At 36.5% G+C, this 21,288-nt stretch overlaps 1 protein-coding gene across 4 annotated transcripts; it reads right to left on the bottom strand.

Annotated features, from left to right (window-relative positions):
* Nucleotides 1–5,404: 5,404 nt before the first annotated feature.
* On the bottom strand, nt 5,405–20,647 carry LOC105057159 (protein BREAST CANCER SUSCEPTIBILITY 2 homolog B). 4 transcript variants are annotated; one of them, XM_019854716.3, is made up of 24 exons: nt 20,381–20,647; nt 20,155–20,301; nt 19,813–19,935; nt 19,538–19,675; nt 18,878–19,018; nt 14,273–15,284; nt 14,123–14,166; nt 13,920–14,047; nt 13,682–13,836; nt 11,594–11,716; nt 11,280–11,507; nt 11,120–11,201; nt 10,973–11,023; nt 10,810–10,885; nt 10,541–10,652; nt 10,378–10,449; nt 8,681–8,864; nt 8,426–8,608; nt 7,903–8,045; nt 7,770–7,832; nt 7,476–7,692; nt 6,969–7,136; nt 6,782–6,872; nt 5,405–5,770 (listed from the first exon to the last, which is right to left on the bottom strand). In XM_019854716.3, the coding sequence occupies exons 1-23, from the start codon at nt 20,565–20,567 to the stop codon at nt 6,816–6,818; spliced, it is 3,834 nt and encodes a 1,277-aa protein (XP_019710275.1). In that variant the 5' UTR covers nt 20,568–20,647; the 3' UTR covers nt 5,405–5,770; nt 6,782–6,815. The 4 variants fall into 4 exon arrangements, 3 of the variants coding, with proteins under 3 accessions (XP_019710275.1, XP_073104919.1, XP_073104918.1); XM_073248818.1 differs by having other exon boundaries at nt 6,981–7,136; XM_073248817.1 differs by having other exon boundaries at nt 19,538–19,666.
* Nucleotides 20,648–21,288: the final 641 nt, after the last annotated feature.

The raw sequence follows: 21,288 nt of genomic DNA, 5'->3' as shown, positions 1-21,288 counted from the left end.
CTCGAGCTGGCTCGGGCTCAAGCCGAAACATGCTTCGTTTGAAACTAAATGAACCAAGCTGGAGCCAATAATTCAAGCTCAAAAATAATTTCAAACCAAGCCAGCTAGACACCTGGCTCATTCAAGCTCAGTTCTATAATGCTGGGTTTTCTATAAATTTGTGTTTTATAGCAATATATTTTAAAGTTTGGATCTATTAAAAGTAAATTCAATCTTTTTTTTTTTTTCGACTAAAAGTGTATTCAAATTAAAGAAGCTTGAAATTAATCTTGAATCAAGCTTGAAATCAAGCTATAATTCAAGTTCGGCCAAGCTTGGTTCAAGCTTAAATTAATTTTTGGTTGGATTCAGGGTGACATGATATAAATGGAGGCCCATCCACTCATTCATGATATCCAGACATGTCTTCGTAACTTCACTGTGATATCTGTTCAATATGTCTTTTGAAAGATAAACTACGCCGCTGATTGGATCGCCTCCTATATAACTAAATGCATTAATGACTAGATTTACCGTCAGGATCAAACTTATTCATAAGTTTTGCAAAACATTCTATTTTTTGATCTTTCGGGATATACTCATGCTAAATTGGTTCGAGCATCTGTTTGTATCAAAAAAAAAAAAAAAAACTCATTTACGCCCATCTTCGGCTCAAAATTAGGCTCAAGTTCTTGTTGAACTCAACACAACAGCAAGCAAATCCAACTTGAACAAGCACGCACAGAACTAATTTCAAGCTGAGCGTGGTCAGACCCAAACTCAAACTCGATTCACTTACGACCCTTCTTTTTGGTACGACGATCATTTACGCCTCTAAACCGGGGGAAAGAGGGAGTAAAAGACAAGCCAGAGAAAATCCGAGCACTTGCACGAAAGTTTTTAATCTAAAAACTCCTCCCCGCACGTGCTGCCGACTATGAAACGCGCTTCTTTTTCTTTGGTCTTCGCTTTTATTAGTTTCGTACTTCAATTCCGCCCACCATCACAATTTTGTTCCTCTCTTTGAACTTTGAAGCAAGTACATGTATACGAGAGATTCGGGGTTACGATACGCCCTTGGACTGGTCCGCCGGGGCCGCAAGCCTTTTGAAGAAAACCAGGTCGCTCGGTCTGTGCCGACGGACGCGACACCGGACGCGGTCACGGCGAGATGTGAACTGAACGTTGAGTTGTGGCCAGCTGTGATGTGAAGGTTTTGGCTCGTATAATGGATGCCCATAAATATTGCGATAATTTTCTGAGAGAGCCATGTAAGGTTGATGTTGTTTTAAAAAAAAATAATAAAATTATTTAAAATATTTGAACTTTTTTTTATCAAGTTGATGCGATCAATATATTTATATGAAGATAAATACTGTTACAAATTGATTGGCAGCATATATTGCAGAATATTTCGATGACTGAATTTGGAGACATGATGAGAACTGTCCGTTGATCTTGCGAGATTTTATGTATCTTGATCTTTTGCACTACTTTCGTACTAGACTGATGTGATCATTTATTTATACTAAAAAAATAAATTATTAAATAATTTATAATAATTATATCTATAAATATCTAAAAATAAAATAACTAATAATTTAGAAGAAATATCTTCACAAAATAGGTTCCATGTGATCAACAACGTATATTGCCATCCAATTTGCCACTCTATTAGTTTCTCTATAAATAAATTTATCTGACTCTTCGACAATTCTATCTCGAAGGATGATTATCAATTTTTATAGATGCTGAACTAGCAAGCCATCTTATAACAATCAGAGAATCCTTCTCCAAAATAATATAAGATGACTTCAAAATTTTTGTTATATGCATCAACATCATGCCTTCCTATGCAACGCATAGTTTAACCATAGAAATTGTAATATTAAATAATCTAATACCTCCTGCTGCTATTGCATCATCACTTGCATTCCTAATCATAAAACTCATCCTACCTAATTCATCATTATTTAGAACATGACTATCAAAATTAATCTTAAGAAAATTGGAGGATGGTGGTTCCCAGCTAATATTGAACTTTGATGAAATAAGAGTCTGCAAGGAATATGATAGAGAAATTTCTTTAAGATCAACTTTATGTGGAAGGTTTAGCCACACAATACTATTCACATTGTACATGGAAAGATGATTAGGAGAAGAGTATTGATGCCCTTCAGCTACTGAGATAATTGGGTGTTATTCACTTACCATTACACCATTTAAATGGGTATCGCTTATTTAAGGCTGGGTAGTTATATAGCATGTAAACATTGTAAAGCAAGCAAAGTATAGATTGCAGATGGGTCTATCATCCATTTAATCACTTGCTAGTTGATTGGTAGGATCCACTGGCATAAATCATATATAGAAAGGTGGAAAATAGGATGGCCTAATTATTTTAAAAATTAATATACATACGCACTAAAATTTTGTTATTATGATGATTTTTTTTTTTTACAAGCAATAGTCTCCATGGAATGTCTGATAAGAAGTTGCATATTTTGATTCCATTTGGGTCTATTAATCTACCTTTGACTGCGCTCAAAATCATGCTTATTGACTGCATGAAAATTGTATCACTGAACGTCTGAACCATTCAAAACATATAAACTTTTGTCTTTACTATTATAATACAAACTCCACATGCACAAGTCCATCCACAAGTTGAACACTGCATCAACTAGCTACCCAAAGCCATGGATCAAGCTTCAAAGTTTTGACTTCCAAAAGGACCCAGCCGGATACAACGACCTCCTACCTATCCCTTATCCTTGTAATCATGCAGGCAATTGGCTGGCGCGACCCCAAGAACATTGGCATCGAAGTTCTTTTCAAAACGATGCCCTCGAGCCAACTCCATAATCCTTACGGAATGTTGACGACCTACGAGCCCATGGTGCAATGGGTCCGGCTTGGAATGTTCGGATTCCTCGAAGTGTCCCACTTGTCACGTCAAATAGTTTGTTTGGTGTACATCTTTGTGATGCCAGTGAAATGCCAAATCGAATGCATCCTTTTGTGGTTCCTGTCCAAGGGAAGATGCCGAGTCATGTTCACACGTGATGAGAGGAACACTTGGGAGATGGGGATGGACCAGCGACTCTATAATTTTGTTCCTTATGATTGCAGATGAGTTGACATCTGTATGATGACTGACATGCATTCTGAGATGGGAGCTAGCTCTGTTCCAGATAAGTTGCCAATTCTTGTGGTGTTGGAGTTGAGTGCGATATATGGCACGTTTTGAGATAGCCGTTTAAATTATAAATATTTTATTTTTATTTTTATTATTTTTTTTTTTTGGTTGACATCATGCTCCAAACACAAATGTTAGAGGAAAAGTTATTTTAGAGCGCCGATCAAGCATATAGTTTCATGCACCCACATGAATATTAGCTTAGCAACTCACCAATCAATTTGTATTACACCAATTCTTGCGGGTTAGGGTTCGGATTGTATCTTTCATGTGAAAAAAATAATTTACTTTCTTTCGCAATGTTAATCATTGGATCATACAATAGCTAGCTGATTCGAAAGTTGTACAAACAGAATGAGAAAAAAGATTTGAGTGCTTTAAAATGTATGCAAGATGCGACCTAATGCTTTATGTCGTAAAAAAAAAAAGATCAACCATTATTTCACATGAAAGATACAACACACCAATCTTCTGCTGAGAATTTTTGTGTTACTGTAGAAGCACCCTTAACATTACTAAATATTAAAACTCATAACTGTGATGAATAGCATGAAAATGGAAATCTAGTTTCAATTAGGTAATGATATATGTTCATCCTGTTCACCCTTATTTTGAAAAAAGAAGTCTCTATGAGGGAAGAAGTTGAGTGAAACTCTTCAGCAATTCTAACAGTAAGAAACCTTCGGAGCAAAGCATTTGTTAAATTTTGTTTATCTGCGCAACCATGGCATGTATTTGATCATTAACTTATTCTTTTTTAAAAAAAAAAAATAGTGTCGTCATTGTCTGGACCAGGTCACCTTCAAGTTATTTAGATCTACTGTCGTCTGTCAATGGAGGTAACCAGGGCCCCATTGTGACGAAACTTGGTTTGGGCAAACTTCGGCTGACCCAGATTTGTTCAAGAAAATCACAAAGAGTTTAAACTTCGTTGGGGACTGCATTATTAGAGGGCTGTATTCTTGAACACCATTTTGTTTAAAGAAATCGTGGCATTTTGTTTAATACATTAGCTGGAAATATACAATGTATTAACAAAATGAATCTCAATTTGAGACGTGTACAAATAAAATTTAAGGTATATGTCAACGAAATAACAGGTATGTTTCAATGAATTGTTGGCTACGTATGGCATATCAAGAAAATTCAAATATATATTAGTTAGATATATACTATGAATTAGAAAATAATGATCTAATATTGCCTTAATTTTTGGTGTGCATCAATAAAATATAAGATATGTATCAATAATATGACCCATGTGTATCAACGAACTGCTACCTATGCATTACCATACCAAAAGGTTGTATTAGAGATGGCATATGTCAGTACTCTAGACAAATTCTACAGAAAAAGAAGAGTAGAAGGGTGAGAGAGGGAAAACAGAATGGGAGTAATGACTAGGTTTTCTAGTCCGCCGCTTCTTCAGCGAAGGTCTTGTTACAAGTTATAACCCTTCTCTTTCTTGTCCCTTTCCTTTTTTTTTCTTTTTGCAAACTAATAGATGAGATTCTGTAGTTTTTTCTTATCCAGCTAAAATGCCGTCATTGACGACTGTTGTGTGGAAGAGAACAGAGGAAAGAGATCAATTTGAAAGGAGAGACGGAAAGAAAGAAAAAAGAATTGGAGAAAACAGCATTAAGGTGGGTATTGAAGGGCAGTGAGCGTGAGACAGGAGAGAGGAGAGCATGGAAACATATGAAAGGGGATGAATCACATTGACACCCTCTTTCTCATCACCTCTTTCTTTATTTTTTTCCTCTTCGCCTGGTCCCTATTAGGGAGAATCCATTAGATGGTGTGTGCCGTAAGATTTGGTACATGGGGAGCTAGCAAGTCCTCCCCAGATGATATAGATCACCAGAGGACTTTCATCTGGCAATAGAGGAAAAAGTGTTAAGAGTAGCCATGCAGGATAACAGCTCGAAGTGACGTTGGCAGCATCCTAGTTTTTTAGAGCTATGGTCTGATTGTTAGGGCCTTCTCAGGAGTACTACAGCTTGTCTCTGTTGCAGGCACGAAAGTATGATCTGTTCCCATGTATTAAGATCTTGTGTCTAATCTTCGTTAGATGTCACGTACGGTTACCACCAAAAAGTTACATACAATTTTAGGATTACAACATTTTCATTATGATGGCATACTCTGGTTTGCCTATGGTTATATGTAACACTTGCTTAGAGTGGATTTTTTATTGGAAACAACAAATAAGAAAACTCTATCGGGTGGATGAACTTGAGTGTTATACGTAGACTTTTCTCCATAAATATTTGTTTCTGCTAGGACAGCATGATATGTTGTTGATACTCAAAAAAGTGATGGCATCACTTTCTCAAAACCTGCTTCTCCTTGCATCTGAATCAAACCACTACTAATTACGCCAATTTGTAATCTAGGTGCGAAGGCCATGCATCAACTGTTCGTCTCCCTTGCATGAGATGCCCCACCACCAACAGCCAAATGTCTGAAAGTCTTTGCCTCAACTGCTGCCAAGGAACAGTTTGTGAATGAGATCATTCATGCACATCCGCCTCCTGCCCAACATCATATGTTGACCATAACACCTCTTGTACAAAGGATCTGCTGATCAAACTGGGAAAAAAAACATGCATTGGCATCAGGTAATCTAACCTTAAATACCAGAAAAGAAAAGGTTGAGAACCACTGAGTTACAGTATCATTGTTTATGGTAGCATGATGAAGTGTACTCAGACAGGATCTAGTTTTAAACTGAGCTAACTCATCAAGTCAGCTGGTTGGAAGCATAAGCTTGGTCATTTCCAATCCTTAAAAAAGGTCCAACAGGGAGAAAAACCAAAACCATCTAGTTATATAAATTCTTTCAAGATCAAAAAACTGGAAGTTTTGAATTTTTCAAATCTGATCATTTTTTCTCTGTAAGAAACTGGAAGCCCAGGCAGGCAGTGGATGCAAATGCCGGTTTGGGAGTGGTAAGAAAGGGAGCGAACTTCCAAATAACACGAATTATGGAATTGCCTATTGTAATGATATAATATGAATGCATCTATTTGATTATTGCATCTTTAAAGAGAATGTAGAGGTTTGAATAGTTAGAAAAATCAACGGCACATATTGTTCGATCAATTTTGATGAAATAGAGGTAGCATAGAAGACATTTTTATCAAACATGGACACCATGAGACAAAAGCCAGAGTGGGAGCAAGATTCTGGAGAGGGTGTGCCGGCCTAGTTAAGAAATTCCAGATACTTAAGTTTAACTAGATAATCCCGTCTGTGTTAAATATTTTTTTATTTTTCAAACAAAGTAGATGCTAAATAAACTATGACCAAAAAGATGGTTAACACAAATCCCTGCATCCACTTTTTGTGTTTGGTAAATATGACATTCTACAGCCATTCTTGTCCATTTTCCATGAATTTATACTGCATAAAAGACCATTCATAAGGAGAAAATAGAAATGCTGACTTATATTCTGATCATAAGTAAAATGAGACTATGATAGCCATGGAAAAATTGGTATCACCATGAAGCAGGATGATACAATCCCTTACTTATAAAATTATGGTAGACCGAGATTCCATAATTGATAGATATGAATGCGAAACAAACAAATAACTTACTTGCTATAATGGATAACTCAGCTATTTCAAAATCCTAGCTTCCCTGACCGCCAATAATAGATAAAACCCTCTCCCGAAGCTTCTGAATAGCCTGCACACAATCAAAATATGTTAGAGAGAAACTATATATATTTGAAGCAACTGATGCAAAATCAGAATCTGTCTTTCTGAAAGTTCTAGTTCTCACCCAATATGATACCTTTGCCCATCTCTGAGCAGAGTCTGCTGCTTCCTTGAGATGTAATCTGCTGGGAAGGTTATAGGATACACAATATGCAGAATTTTCTGTTGCCTCTGCTACCCAAAGATGATTCATTTGGTCCCTTGCTCGCTTGGTAAGATTAAAGAAGCCAGCCTGTGGAGGAAGCTTATGACTTGCATTACATAGGAAGACATTCACTAATAGCTAACTCAGCAGTCTTGCAAATTGGGAAGGGAACAATATATAACCAAATGCCTAAGATAGTTGAATAGCCCGTACCTTTCTAACTCATAGTGTCAAAATGACTATAAACATTTAAAACCCATTATATTTTTAGGTAATTATATGAAACAACAAAGAGGATGACTACTCATGATCATCATATACTCAGTATTTTAAAATCATCCAATTCCAAAGTTTTAAGACCAATGCTGATGTTTGTGTTAGAACATATGATATTAAAAATATACAGACAAATAGCCCATCACATACTGTGCTTTCTGAATAGGTATGGCTGAAAAGCGCAGATGAATCATTGTCAATCATGGGTGAACAGAAACTGACAGCAAGCAGGCGATCATATTGTCCTTCAAACAGAGATTCTGAACTGCATGTGGATCCATCAGTCATGAAAATCCACTGCTTTTTCTGGCATCCAGATATATAAACCTCTCCCACATGCACGATTACAGCTGCAATATCAAACTCACTGGAAGGAAATAAGACTAATTTATGAAAGGAGAATGATAGGGAGAGAAAATGGAAAGCAAATTGCACAACATTCACCTTGCAAGAGGTACCTCACCCAAATTTGACAGTGTAATTGATTTGCGAGGGGTGAAAAATGGTCTGCAAAAAACAAATATGACATATCTTTGCTTTTGAAATTCAATGAAAGGAAAATGCGGCATTTGCTTACTCAAATTTATCAGTCTGTGTGGCACAGATAGGTTTCCATACTGTAGAAGATCCTCTAGCTTGCAAGTAAAGGACATTGGTACCAAAGTTCAGTGGCATAAGTCCAGCAACAGTATATATCTTTCCTTCAACAAGATCAACTTTCTGATGCTCAAGAGTGACAAATCAAATAAAGGAATTACTTTTAGAATGCTTTATGGAAACAAACTAACGTAATGGAAGATGTGAGGAGGGAGATCATAATTTAACTGAAGGAATGCAGGTAGATAGACAGTTTGAAAGGGGGTCCAAGATGATGAATTTGGCAAGTAAAATGATTTCAAAGATGCTCTTATCAATGGGAGGGGATATGGAAGCTGTGTGTGTCAATGTATCAGAAAGACAATAATATATCACTGGATCTCTCTCCCCTTGAACTTTATTTTATATGGTTTTCTCATTTTTCTTTGGTACATGTCTTATTTTCCGAAGAGCTGGAGGAAAAATAATAATAATAATAATGAAGTATAATGTCTCATCCACACCTGCTTTTCAGTTGGATTCCAGATTGTTATCAAGCCTTCCCTGGGTTGGCGCTTTCTGCACGAGCCCTTACTGGTTAATCCCACTACCCTCACTCTCATAAAGGGGGTTACCTCCCTCGAACTGAGGCCTGCATCTTCAAAAGATTTCTCAATCTTCTTCTGAATATAAGACTGCCTGAGTGCCTGATGTTGGACCAGCCTCCACTCAGTAAAATTTTCACAAGATTATGAAGAACAAGATTTCTTAAAGCACACCTTTTGCTTTGCCTGATAAGCTGAAAAAGAAATTAGTTGTTCAGAACTCATATCTGCCATTAACACTTCAGGCTCAGCAGCGGTCTCAAGGATCTTTAAAATATTTGCCCCTTCATCACTATCATTAACATTGTCAAAAACATCCTGTTGGTCTGACGTAATATCTTCTACAATTTTTGATCGTCTGCAACATGACAGAAAAACGTTGTTGACATAAGGCAGCTGAACATATATCTTGCAATCAGAATCCAAATTGGAAAGAGTGTGATTTGGATTACTGTTCTTCTGCAAATAAAGTAGGCAAATGGGCAAAAAGACATGCTGTTCCTTATATCATGGGTAAAAAAATAATCTAGGCAACACATTTTGAATAACCAGGTTGGCACCACAATGAGTGAGCAAGGTGGACTACTGATTTCCATCTAACAGTAAAAATGTCGCCACCGTCCCATTGAGCTTATTGCCAGAGCATTACCGATTCCAATCAAAAGAAAACCTAGTGATTAAGTTATTTTAGCTTACAATTTACCATGCCCCATGTATCGCTACTACCATTACCATCAAGTTGTCTAATTCTACTTATATTCATGTGCAGAATCAAAGGTCAAAACTATAAGAAACAACAAACAGACTTAAATTTGAGATAACACAGGCACCATGAGTCCATTATCTCTAACAAATATTCAGTGCAAAGAATTTTAAGCTTCAGCAGAAACTAGTTCTATCCGTTTCGGCTGAAACGGATCGGTTTGCATCAAGGATAAACCAAAACTAACCCCTAAATTTGGGTATCCCTTGGTTTCATTACTTTCAACAATTTCAGCTGAAACTGAGTGGTTTTAGTCTAATTTGGGTGTTTCAACCAGCATCCGCCAAACTTAGTGAAACTAGCCATGAATGCCCTTTAATAGTTTATTTTTGGTTTCACTATCATATCAGATTTATTTTTTTGGCTGTATCATGTCAACTCTCAATAGTTTCCTTTTCTATCTTGGTTAAATAAACAAACATAAACCGCAATGGTCCAAACCCTTCAAAAAATTGTTTCATAGTACCTTGTAGAGATTGATCAAAAAAACAATAAAATATACTACTCTTCTTAGTAATGACATTTTTTATATGAAGTACCACTCATTTAATTAATTGGCTGCTTAAAATGTAGAAAAAGAAATTCTTAAATTCAGTATAATGGTCACTTCTACCGAACAAATGACGAAGAAAAATATTCTAATGCACCAGACACTAAAAGAGTTCTAAACTTGACAAATATAATGAATTTTTAAGCATCTAAAGTTCAAACTAGTAAACTATATAAAACTATATATGTTCATGGTACAACATTTCGGTACGTTCTATTAATGTTATTTGTATGCAACATGAACTTCATTCTAGACCTATTGAGACTACACAAATACAGAATTGTATGCACCAAAAAAAAAAAACTCTAAATGTTGTGAAATAATTTTCTTGACTTCTTTTGCTTTTTTTCTATTTTACAATTGTTTTGAATTTTTCCAACTTTTATGACTCAAAAATAAAGCAAAACTACCAATTCCAAAACTCATAAGCCTGACGAAAACCAAAATCCAGTTTTTTCAAAGCTTGATTTAATGTGTGGTCAAACTCTGTCCGTTGGTGGTTTCTCATTATACATGCACTTCTATTCTATCAGGTTACTGACAGTAAAAGCAAAATACCTCTGTTGGTACAGTTGAAGTGCTTTATGTTCCATCCTTTCTGATCTCACAACAGACCCACCATCAGGGAACCTGAATTACGCATTGATGAATTGATACTAGAAGGATAAATATTGTGCTATTCTTGTAATACAACAAAAATTAGGACCTAACCACTATTCACCTCTCCTTATATGAAACAGGATAAATCCTTGTAATCCCAACCAATGTCCTTGAAACTTTACCCCCACCTGCCTTTATGCAGCTAAAAGCCAATGGAGCTCCAAGACCCTTGCCTGGAAATACACATGAAGAAGGCATGCTGAAGAAAGCCACAAAGAACATAACAACAACAACAACAACAACAACAACAATAATAATAATAATAAAGTGCATACAGATAAACACCAAAAATAAGTCTCAAGACTAGTGTCACAACTGGAAAATGCATACATAATCCCAATGGATCAGCCCAGTGTGCCCGATACGTCCCATTAATGTGTATCAGTAAACTAACTGTTTTTGATGCCTGAAAAGAAGCGAAAGATGATTATGGACTCTAACATTCAAAATGTCAATCTTAAATAGTTTATAGAACTTGAAAGACAGAATGAACCTCAAGGGGTGAAACAGGTCCAACCCAACCTTGCAAACCAGCACCCCAGATCTGAAAAAGTTATTTTTGGTAAGTGTTGAATGGCTGAAATCTGCTAAAAAATAATTCAATAATATAGAAATATCAAGTAGCAAACATCGATAGTACCCGAAGCTTCTGGCCAACAAATAGCTTTCCAATACGGAGTTGTTTTGACAGTAATACATCTAAGAAAGCATCCAATGAATACCTGCAACAATGAAAAGTTTTAAGCTCCTAAGGAGCTTAGTAATCTTTCACACAAGGCATAACAAAGGCATCCACTAACCATCCATCAGTAAGTTCAATTCTCTTGCGGCTGCTTTCAACCATAATTGAGCTGGTAAGCTTGTTGTTATCCTCATTTGGACCAGTCATATCATCGATTTTACAGATCTTTGTTTCAGAACAATGGATTGCTGAAATACATAGAACCATCATAGAAGAAGGCGATGCATCCCCATCTAGAATTTTCTTTATTGCTGATCTATGGCCATAGTTGACTTCTCTCTCATACCTGACATTCAAAAATAGCACAGACATTATTCCCATGCAATTTAAACTTCTGCATGTTGGAATTAGAAGATGGTGCAAGAATTTCACCTGTACTTTAATTCCTCAAGCACATTAGAAACTGTTAAGTAATTGCCACTAGCTTGAACCGGATAGCATCGCTCAAGGCTTGCAAGTTTCCAAACAATCCATTTGTAGTGGTTTGCAACCCATCTAAAGCGAAAGATATACAAGAAAAACCAAAATGTAGCATCTAGATAAACAAAGACTAAGTGAAAAATCAACAATTACCTAATTAGCTGCAGAATTGCATTAAATAATAAGCACATCTCCAAATTTTGTCATATATAGATGAACCACAGAAATACATCAATCATTTTAGCATCCAGGATAAGAACCAAGCAATCAAACATAAGTATGCCCCAGAGGAAGGTGAATGAAAATGCATTATGTTTGCCAAAACAAGGTTACATCAGCATGAATCTAAAAGTTTGTGCCAAAGTCCATGTGTATTTGCCTCTTCATAGGGCACCACAAAAGGAGACAGCAAGAATATGAATCTAGGCACTTGGTCATGTGAAACAGAGGTCAAGGATTGCTCAAATATAAAGCCTAGTCACAGAATTCTCTAAATTTTTAAAAAGAAAATTTAAATTTTCTAGGGAAAGTTGGTGGTACTGCAAGTTATTCTATTTCAAAATCCAAACTAATACGACCCTAGTTGCCTATGATCAAGGATACATGGCTCTCAAATTCAGGAAGCATGCACATTAAAGAAGTGTCAGTATCAGTGACATTGATCAACAAAGGTAAGAAATATCTAATAATTTGATGTTGTTCCTTTTTTCTATAAACAAACTTGGCTGTTGTATACTAAATACATGCCATATGATTTAGAAATAGCAACACGGTGAAACAGCATAATGTGAGCAACTCAAAATGAGAAATCAAATAGAGGGTCAGAAGCATCAAGAAGCAAGTGGAGGTGCAAGAACAAGATAATATATCCCCAACTAAAAAGATCTTGATACAAACATACAGATTAAGGTGCAGCAGGCAGCCAATGCCCTAACCTTCGATTCATAAAGAAAGCAGAACTCATACTGAAAATAGCATAAAACTATGAGGGTAATATCTGAGCAACAGGATGGAAGCACAGCAAAACAACCACACTGAAGTCATTGGAACAACACAGTCATTTCTCTATAACATATTCTTAAAGATGCTTCCTTGAAAGCTGATTCCTTTCTAGACATATGACAATTAACAGATGGCCCTTAAGACAAACTTTTTAATCCACCTTATTCGTCCATATGGAGTCCAAAACAGCATCTAGAATCAGACCAAACTTTTTAGTTAGAAGTTCTATTTCCAATTTATTGCAGCTTGGCGGAGAAAACATTAGTTGTCAACTAACATATATCATCGATTTTTATGAATTAGTGTAAACATTTCTGTAGATGTCAGATCTACTGAATAGTCTGAATTATGAATATGTTTTTTTAATAATACCATAAGATCTATTTGTGTTTTAACATGTTTAACCACTGACATTTTCCAAAACTTCTTTAGAATTTTTGTTGTATTATAAGATTTTGACCGTAAATGTTTTGTCAATTTGTATTATGATAGGCAATTTTTTTGTAGAAATGGTTGAGAGAGGTAGCTAAGTAGGCTGAAGCTATGAAAAACTTGAAAAAGCTTTGAGCAATAGAAGATCACTATAATTTTGGGTCTGAGCTTTTCTTCTGCAACTGGCTACATCCAAAAATCAAACTGGGGTTTTCAGTCTCAGAACCAAGGACCATATAGGTTCCTTACCAGCATGGCTCGGGTGTGTATGCTACAGTCCCATACCAACATATGGTATGCTGCTGAAGTTGGCACAACAGCTGTACCATACTACCATGTGCCCATACAGTGCTTTATTAAGCCTCTGTACCATAACAGATTGGTACAGTATACCTCACAACATGCAGTACAGGCTGGTACCAAATCCTTGTATCAAATTCCAGCAGCACTCAGGACAGTATGGAATCTTATTGATGCAATTTCGGCAATAACTGAACTAGTTTGCAAGACACATAATCAGAATGAAAGATACTTTTTCTTTCAAATTAGGACAATAGAACTACAATGATGTACAGGTAAAATTTTAAAAAGATTAGCAGCACATACTCTTTAGTTGCGCTTAATGATGAAGCACCAGACTGAAGCAGCATATTTTGAAAGGCTTCTGACCCAATTTCATAGCGACCATATTCATCATGAAATCTGTACTTCAGTGCATTATCTGCATTCAAGCGTTTCACTTCATCTGGTAGGTGTGCCAACTGAATACAAATATAGGTCAATATATTGACAGATAAATACAACATATAAATAAAAATGGACTTCAAATCACAGAATCAAGCACCATGCTTTGCTGACTAGTGCATTTGCCAAAGAAATCCTTAATATTCTTCCGCTTAAATTGAAATGGATAATGAGAGGACAGCTTCACTCTGCGACAGCAATTTTCTGTTGTAGATAACATGGATGAATCTACAAAAAGTAGGTCCATTAATATATTGCAAAATTATGTTAACTATCTTTTCAACAGCATTGCACCAATTTTACCAGTAGCCAAGGAAGAGATGCTGCTGTTTAAAGGAGTGGTGAACCTGAATGAGAGCTAGCAAGAACACATCATAAGTACAATGACACATTAGAACTATGATACTGCAAGAAATTTTAAAAAAAGAAAAAAGAAATGGAAGTCAAACAAACCTAGAACTTCGTGGCCTTTTAAATGGAGAGACAGAGCTTCTCCTTCCAAGCCTTTTCTTTTCACTAGAAAGCCAATTTATATTTGCATGATCCCAACTAATGTTATTTGAAATATCAACCAGTGTTCCACCTGATGGTCTGCATTCTGGAATCATATTCACAGAGTCAATGACGGTATGAGTAACACATAGGTCTTTGTTTGAAGGTTTTTGCATGTGAGACTTTTCACTGCTTGAATGATGAAAGTTTTCCATAACAAAGTTACTGTTATTCACTTGATCTATCATAACACCCAGAGAATTGATAGCCTGAAGGGGACATGATGACTCCTTTTGATTGGAAAATGATTGTATGCAAGGTAAGGATTCTGACACGGATTTGCTCTTTCTAGCATTTTGGTGCACAGACATGATGTTTTCTTTATTCAAAAAAGTCTTGCCACGATCATTCTCATCTTTAAGAATCAAGAAAGATGGTTGATCTGCTTTCTCATCATTCTGTAGAACTTCAGAGTCTGAATCAACAAGAAGGCTCCTTGCACGCTGTAATGCATCACTAGAAATCAGTATAGATCTTCCACCTGCAGTGTGGAATTTAATATGCATCTGGATAGAATCAGATGAATGCAATTCAGACCCCAGAGGACTCTGAAGTGAATCTTTAGCTAACTGATTTCCTGATAAGCAAAAATCCTTTGGACAATCATGTGAATTTCTTTGGACTAATTGTGCACCCATAGGGTCAATTCTAACCGAGCCAGTGGTACCAGAATTCACATCGCATCCAAGCTTTGCATGTGATTCCCTTGGAGTAGTTATCCTGGCATCCAAATGATCCATTGCATGCTTGAAATATTGTAGAGTAGAAGGATCATTATTCCCCTCCAAACCCAACAAAGAAGAAGCCCTAAGAAGACCAGCAGAAGATAAATTTACAGTTTTACCAGTGGCTATGTGGAAAAGGGAATCAGAGAAACTGCAGTTTCCATCCACTGAATATTTGTGCAGCTGGTCTGCAAATAGAAATTTAGAGATTAACAAAATCTGGCAATCAAATAAAAGAAAATTTTGTAGCTATAAATTGGATAAAAAATATAGGAAGGGCTGAAGTTCCTAAGACACCATCCAGTTTATATTTGCAGCGGTTGTAAAATTGGAAAGTTTTCCTAGATACCACATGCCTCCAGCAATAGGGTAACAACATACGAAAAAAAGCTTCAAGATGTAGTTGCAAATCATGCTGCAGCCACATAATAAGCATGCAGAACATAAGAATATTTAGTATAAACTACTCTGGTTGGCATACCTTCTCAGCTGCTCTGGATAATTTTTGCATAAGTACTTTTTCTCTGTTTATTGAAAAATATATATGCTAAAAATAATTTATCATTGGCATTTACCCATATAGATACATGTTCTTTTTCATTAAGACATGAGAATTATGTAACAAGCACACTGCATAGTCGTCATGCTGGTGACCGATGTCTTGGAATTCGAAGGTGAAGGTAATCCATGTTGATTGACTTAACTGATATAATGAATATTGATAGAACAACAACTTGTCCATCGATATAATTGCCTGGTAACAGGTCACTACAAGGATGCAATCAAGGTATCAAATCTCAACCATACCATACCAGACCCCATCTCATGCCATAACAAATGAATCAACCTCCATCAATACAGGGGTATCATCCAGTTCAGTGAACCATGAGTTAGATATGGGAGGCCCATGTCTCATACTGTACATGTATGAATGATTCGGAGGGCAAACCTACAGAATTTGAAACCTTGGTTGAAATTTAAATCCCTGCCATTTAAATCATTCTTGCATGCAAGTAATGATGTTATAATAAACCATAATCATAGCAAATGTTCACAAATAAATCAATGTGGTCAATAGGATCAACTTGACAGCATTGTATGAACCATGAGTTAGATATGGGAGGCCCATGTCTCATACTGTACATGTATGAATGATTCGGAGGGCAAACCTACAGAATTTGAAACCTTGGTTGAAATTTAAATCCCTGCCATTTAAATCATTCTTGCATGCAAGTAATGATGTTATAATAAACCATAATCATAGCAAATGTTCACAAATAAATCAATGTGGTCAATAGGATCAACTTGACAGCATTGTAGCAAAAATAAATAGGACAGAAATTTGATGCATGTGGAACTACTTTATGGAACAACACTTGTTTTAATGTCTATTGGGCATTCTGTCATTCATTTTAAGCATTTGGACATGGATCGTACATTAGTCATTACATGGCTTCCATGGAAGCACCTATTACTGTGGTGTCTTACTGATAAGCTATGAGCCTTATGTATCTAAGTAGCTCTGCCCTAAACCTAATAAGATAATGCATTATCTCAACACTGTGTTTTATGGTATTGATTCCACTACTATGGGACCTTCATAAAAAGTTTAGGTACCAACAACTGCAATCAGTTTGTCTATTGTCAATCACCTAAGTTGGAATAAATCACATTATTTTACCATGCAGTTTGGTTTCACTGGAATAAATAACTAAAAAACATCATCAGAATCTAACAAATTGCCCTCTCTTACTAGATGAATTTATGTCCCAGCCAACAAGAAAAGCTCAAAAAATTGTTCTTCCAGTGTTTTATGTCACCAAACTACCATAAAGAATAAGCAAATAATTCATCTCTCTACCTGGGGTTTTTGTAAGTCCCCAAAAGTTGTTAGAGAGAGAGAGAGAGAGAGAGCATGCGCTAGTAAAATTGCAAAGGCACTTCATATCATGTATAACTAATTTTCACCATCACACGTGCAGGTTGATATGAAAGAGGTAATTCACATTGAAGAATATCAAGCATTGAAAAGAAATAATAGGAACAAATATAGGCCCACATGATGATGTTAGCGCCTTGTTCATAAATGTTTCATGTGCACTGTTGGCTACAAATGGGCATGCACCTCATCATAGCACATAGGATTTATTTATGCCAGGTCATACAACAGATAGAGACTTATAACAATAGGTGATTTGACACTGTAAAATACATTATTTATTGTAATTGGCACAGTAAAATAGGTGAATTGACATCCAACCAAATATAGGGAAATCTTTACACTTTCTTGGTTTTCCTTCTATCCTTCCTTTAATAGCACAGAGCAAGAGCAGAAGATAGATTAAGTATGGATATACAACAATAATATGCAACCACCAAGATATATTGACTGCTCATTACTAAGTCTCTTCAGCCATGCAAAATGATAATGGTCTAGAATCATATTCAGCAAAGAAAATTCAAGAAATATATACAATTCAATTGTATGGAATTAGCACAAAAAGGTTGAATTGCTTTCCAGTCAACTCGGAATACAAAATGAACACAGAAGAACATATCAAAGTTAATCACCTCTTTCCAAATTATGTCCATCTTGAAGAACAGGCTGCTTTTTTTAATAGAAGGTGGTTTTAGTAACACAGACCTCACAGATTCAGTAAAGAATATGGTAGCACCATCATTATTGCTACCACCTTGAGGATGGTTCAGAGATTCCAAATTCGAGGAAAAAATACAGGGCTACCAAACAGTTAATGGCTTATCAATTGAGAGAGAAAAGAAATTATTTACAAATATTTTATCATCCATGGAAGGGAACACTTCTGCATATACAGTGCAACTGAACTTATGTACATGATATATTTATTGATCCCGCACGCTAAAAACTTCAGAATATACCAACTATGGTTTATAATCTGCTTGCTGAACATCAAAAATTGGCCCATAGGAGTATGCATGCTCATAGGCGGGACAAAGTGTTGAATGAATACTTAAATTGCAAGGCCTAAAAGAGTGCAGGTTACCTTGTAGCATCATCATCCAACTATAAAGCAGTATCTACCTTTCTCATGCCAGTTGACACTCCAGGGAAGTAGTGCTGGAGATTTGAGGAGGGAAAAGAAGCCATACTTAAGGGAATAAGGTAAGAGATTTGAGATTGCAAGACCCGGATGATGCTCAAGGTTCACATATGTGTAACAAATGTACAGGGAAAAATAAAATTCAAGCTTGGAGAAGAACGCAGGATTAGGCTTCAGGTTAACCTAAGTTGGGGATACCCAATAAAAATGATGAACAATTTCATATACCTGAAGATAAGGACCTCATTGGTTTTATATAGAGAGATTAGGACTTCATTGATGAATGTTTTTTCTCAAGCACCCTAGGGACTAGGTAATGCACAATATTATATATGAAATTTTCCTTTATTCCCTTGTGATTATGGATGCTAGATGTGGAAGTTTTCTGACCTTGTCAAATACAATGCACAAATCAAGTATATCATACACCAATGTTCACACTTTACTGGTATCCTGTACATGAATACATGAGGTAAGTAATGTGCACTTACATGCATAGCTCATTTAAAGTTTCAGATCAAGTTTCGCATTGTTCTATTTCAAATGACAAAAGATTCCAATGATTTGTTTGACCAAATTTGGTTCTGAGACACATGCAAATAGCAACTAAGAAAGATACCATTTCAAAAATATAGACATAAAGGACAAAAGCAAATAGGCAAGGATTAATTAGAATAAAAGAAGAAAAGTTGAGAATTTACCATTCTTAATATTTTCTCCTTCAAGAACAGCAGCTGCCTTCCTGATTGAAGACTGACTCACCATAACTGACTTTCCCGACCCAGTACGAAACATTGGAAAACCCCCATCACCGCCACCACCCTCCAAAACTGTTGCAGCTCCTAAATAAAAATACACACATATGTAAAGAGACAATGTGAATGCAATCATTATTCATTAATTTATGAACTGTACCTAAAATTATTTTAGCACATTTCCGGTTAGAAAAAAATAAAGAAAAATGGAAGCAATGATGTCAGAAAATACAAAGACATTCTTATTGACTTTATCAAGATGTGGCCAAAAAGAAAAATAGAGAAAGGAAATTTAATGTTTTATGATTCCTAAAAGATACGTGAAAGCTTGCAGCTTATGTTTATTTTCATCTACAACTAATTCAGAATTTTTTGACAAAATATCATAATGTGTTACTTTAAAATTAAAAAAAAATAAAATTCTGCAGGCACCATAGACAAACTTAAAGTTCCTCCAGATGCATTTATTGTTTTAATTCCAAAGTAATGCACAATAGTTAAAGAAAGCAGTTCACTCTTGATAATTAGAAGGCATCAGCAACATATAAATAAAGGGTAAGCAATAGTCAAAAGCAGAGTACAAAAGAAGAGGAGCAACTGATTCACCTTTGTTCATACCCTCTGCTTCAAGAACAGCTGATGCTTTCCTGATAGAAGACTGCCTTACTGTAACTGACTTCCCAGAACCAGTACGAAATATTGGAAGGCACTCAGCACCCCCATCCACTAAACTTGCTGCAGATCCTAAAAGAAAAATGCATATTAACATAAGTCAATCAACAAAAGGTATGATTCATTTGTGAACTACTCCTAGAACTTTTCGCTATTGGATAATGAAAACAATATTAAAAAAAAAAAAAAAAGAAAGAAGCAAGATATACCTTTCTCCATATCCACTCCTTCAAGAACAGCTGCTGCCCTCCTCATAGAAGACTCTTTCACGGTAACTGACTTCCCATAACAAGTACGAAATATTGGAAAGCCCTCAGCACCACCACCATCCTCTGAATTTTTTTTTTAAAAAAAAGGGTTTTGTAACTATGTATAAATGGAGGCATGATTTATTTGTGAAATCCTCCCCATCTTTTTCTTCATTGATTGAAACGAAAAAAAGACGTAAAAGAAAGAATGTTGGCAACCAGACACCTAATAACTCAAAAACGAAAATTTTGTAACTCGACGGTACGTTTTATCTAAAGAATTTACACGAGCTGCTGATCTACCTCGAACGGTTGTATCTCCTCCTCCAAGAACAGACGTTGCCTTCCGAATCGAACTCTCACTCACCGAAACAGATCGTCCCGATCCCGTACGGAACATCGGCACGCCACGACGATCTCCATCACCACCTTCTATGAGCTTCTGGCGAGCTGTGGAAAAATTAATCACAAATAATCACGACGAGTGGCCAAAGAACGTCGTTCTCTAAGATTAAAAGGGCAAAAATACCTTGGATCACGAGATCCGCCATGGATGGGAGGCGAGAATCGGGGTGGTTCTCCTCGCCAAGAACCAGGGTTTCAGGCGGCGGCTGTTCCAGGCGGCGCCCAGGATCTCCGCCGGCGGCGCTCCACTGGAAGTGGGCGCCATCGGTCGGAAGAATCTGCCACGTCGATAGATCCCGCGACGTCGGCATTAGCCCTCTTTCTCCCGGAAAGAAAGAAAGGGAGGAGGAGAAATTCTGCGGTGCAAAGCGGTGAAAGAGGAGGGAAGAGAGGCGGGAAGGTGTAAAGTTATAAAATTAAGTCGGCGCGTCTCCCTATAAGTGCGAACGCCAGGCTCCCACTTACGAGAGCGCAGGAATTTTTTTTTTTTAATATTAAGGGAAATTTTTCGTCCGTTTCATGATGCATCAAGATGGTTGCTTCAAGATCTGCGTCAACTCCCATATTGCCTCACTAGCGCCGGCAACCTGTGTGCCGACTTTTTCCTGCACAACCGGCCAGCCACGATCGAGATAGTTCATATCTACTTGTATGGCCAAGATTTTTTTTTTTTTTTTGATATAACACTTCTATGGCCAAGCTAAACTAGTGTTTCATTTTTATTTCCATGACCAAGCTAAACAAGCACCGGCGCCCCTTCCCGAGACTGTTCGTATTTTATATTATTAAAAAAAAAACTCTTGCCACAAGCTTCAACAAAGTTCCCGCATGCTGAGACTACTCGATATTTTAGCAAATTTTTTTTGTAAGAAATTTCAATTACTTCCAGCAAGCCTGACTTACCAAAATTAATTCATATTTTACAAAAGAAATTAATGTTCATTGCCAGTTTCACCTAGTTTCAGCACGTCTACAACGGAAACTCATATTTACGTCCACGAAGAGACTTCCATCATAGATTTCTGCAATCTT

This window comes from Elaeis guineensis, chromosome 14 (assembly GCF_000442705.2).
Source record: "Elaeis guineensis isolate ETL-2024a chromosome 14, EG11, whole genome shotgun sequence".
Classification (NCBI taxonomy): domain Eukaryota; kingdom Viridiplantae; phylum Streptophyta; class Magnoliopsida; order Arecales; family Arecaceae; genus Elaeis; species Elaeis guineensis.
This window is presented reverse-complemented; position numbering and strand designations above follow the sequence as displayed.

Coding starts and splice junctions, on each gene's coding strand:
- LOC105057159 (XM_019854716.3), bottom strand. CDS start 20,567: ATGCCGACGTCGCGGGATCTATCGACGTGGCAGATTCTTCCGACCGAT. Junction 11,024..11,119: donor TTGTTGGCCAGAAGCTTCGG/GTACTATCGATG, acceptor TAACTTTTTCAG/ATCTGGGGTGCTGGTTTGCA. Junction 7,693..7,769: donor GGTGAGGTACCTCTTGCAAG/GTGAATGTTGTG, acceptor ATTTCCTTCCAG/TGAGTTTGATATTGCAGCTG.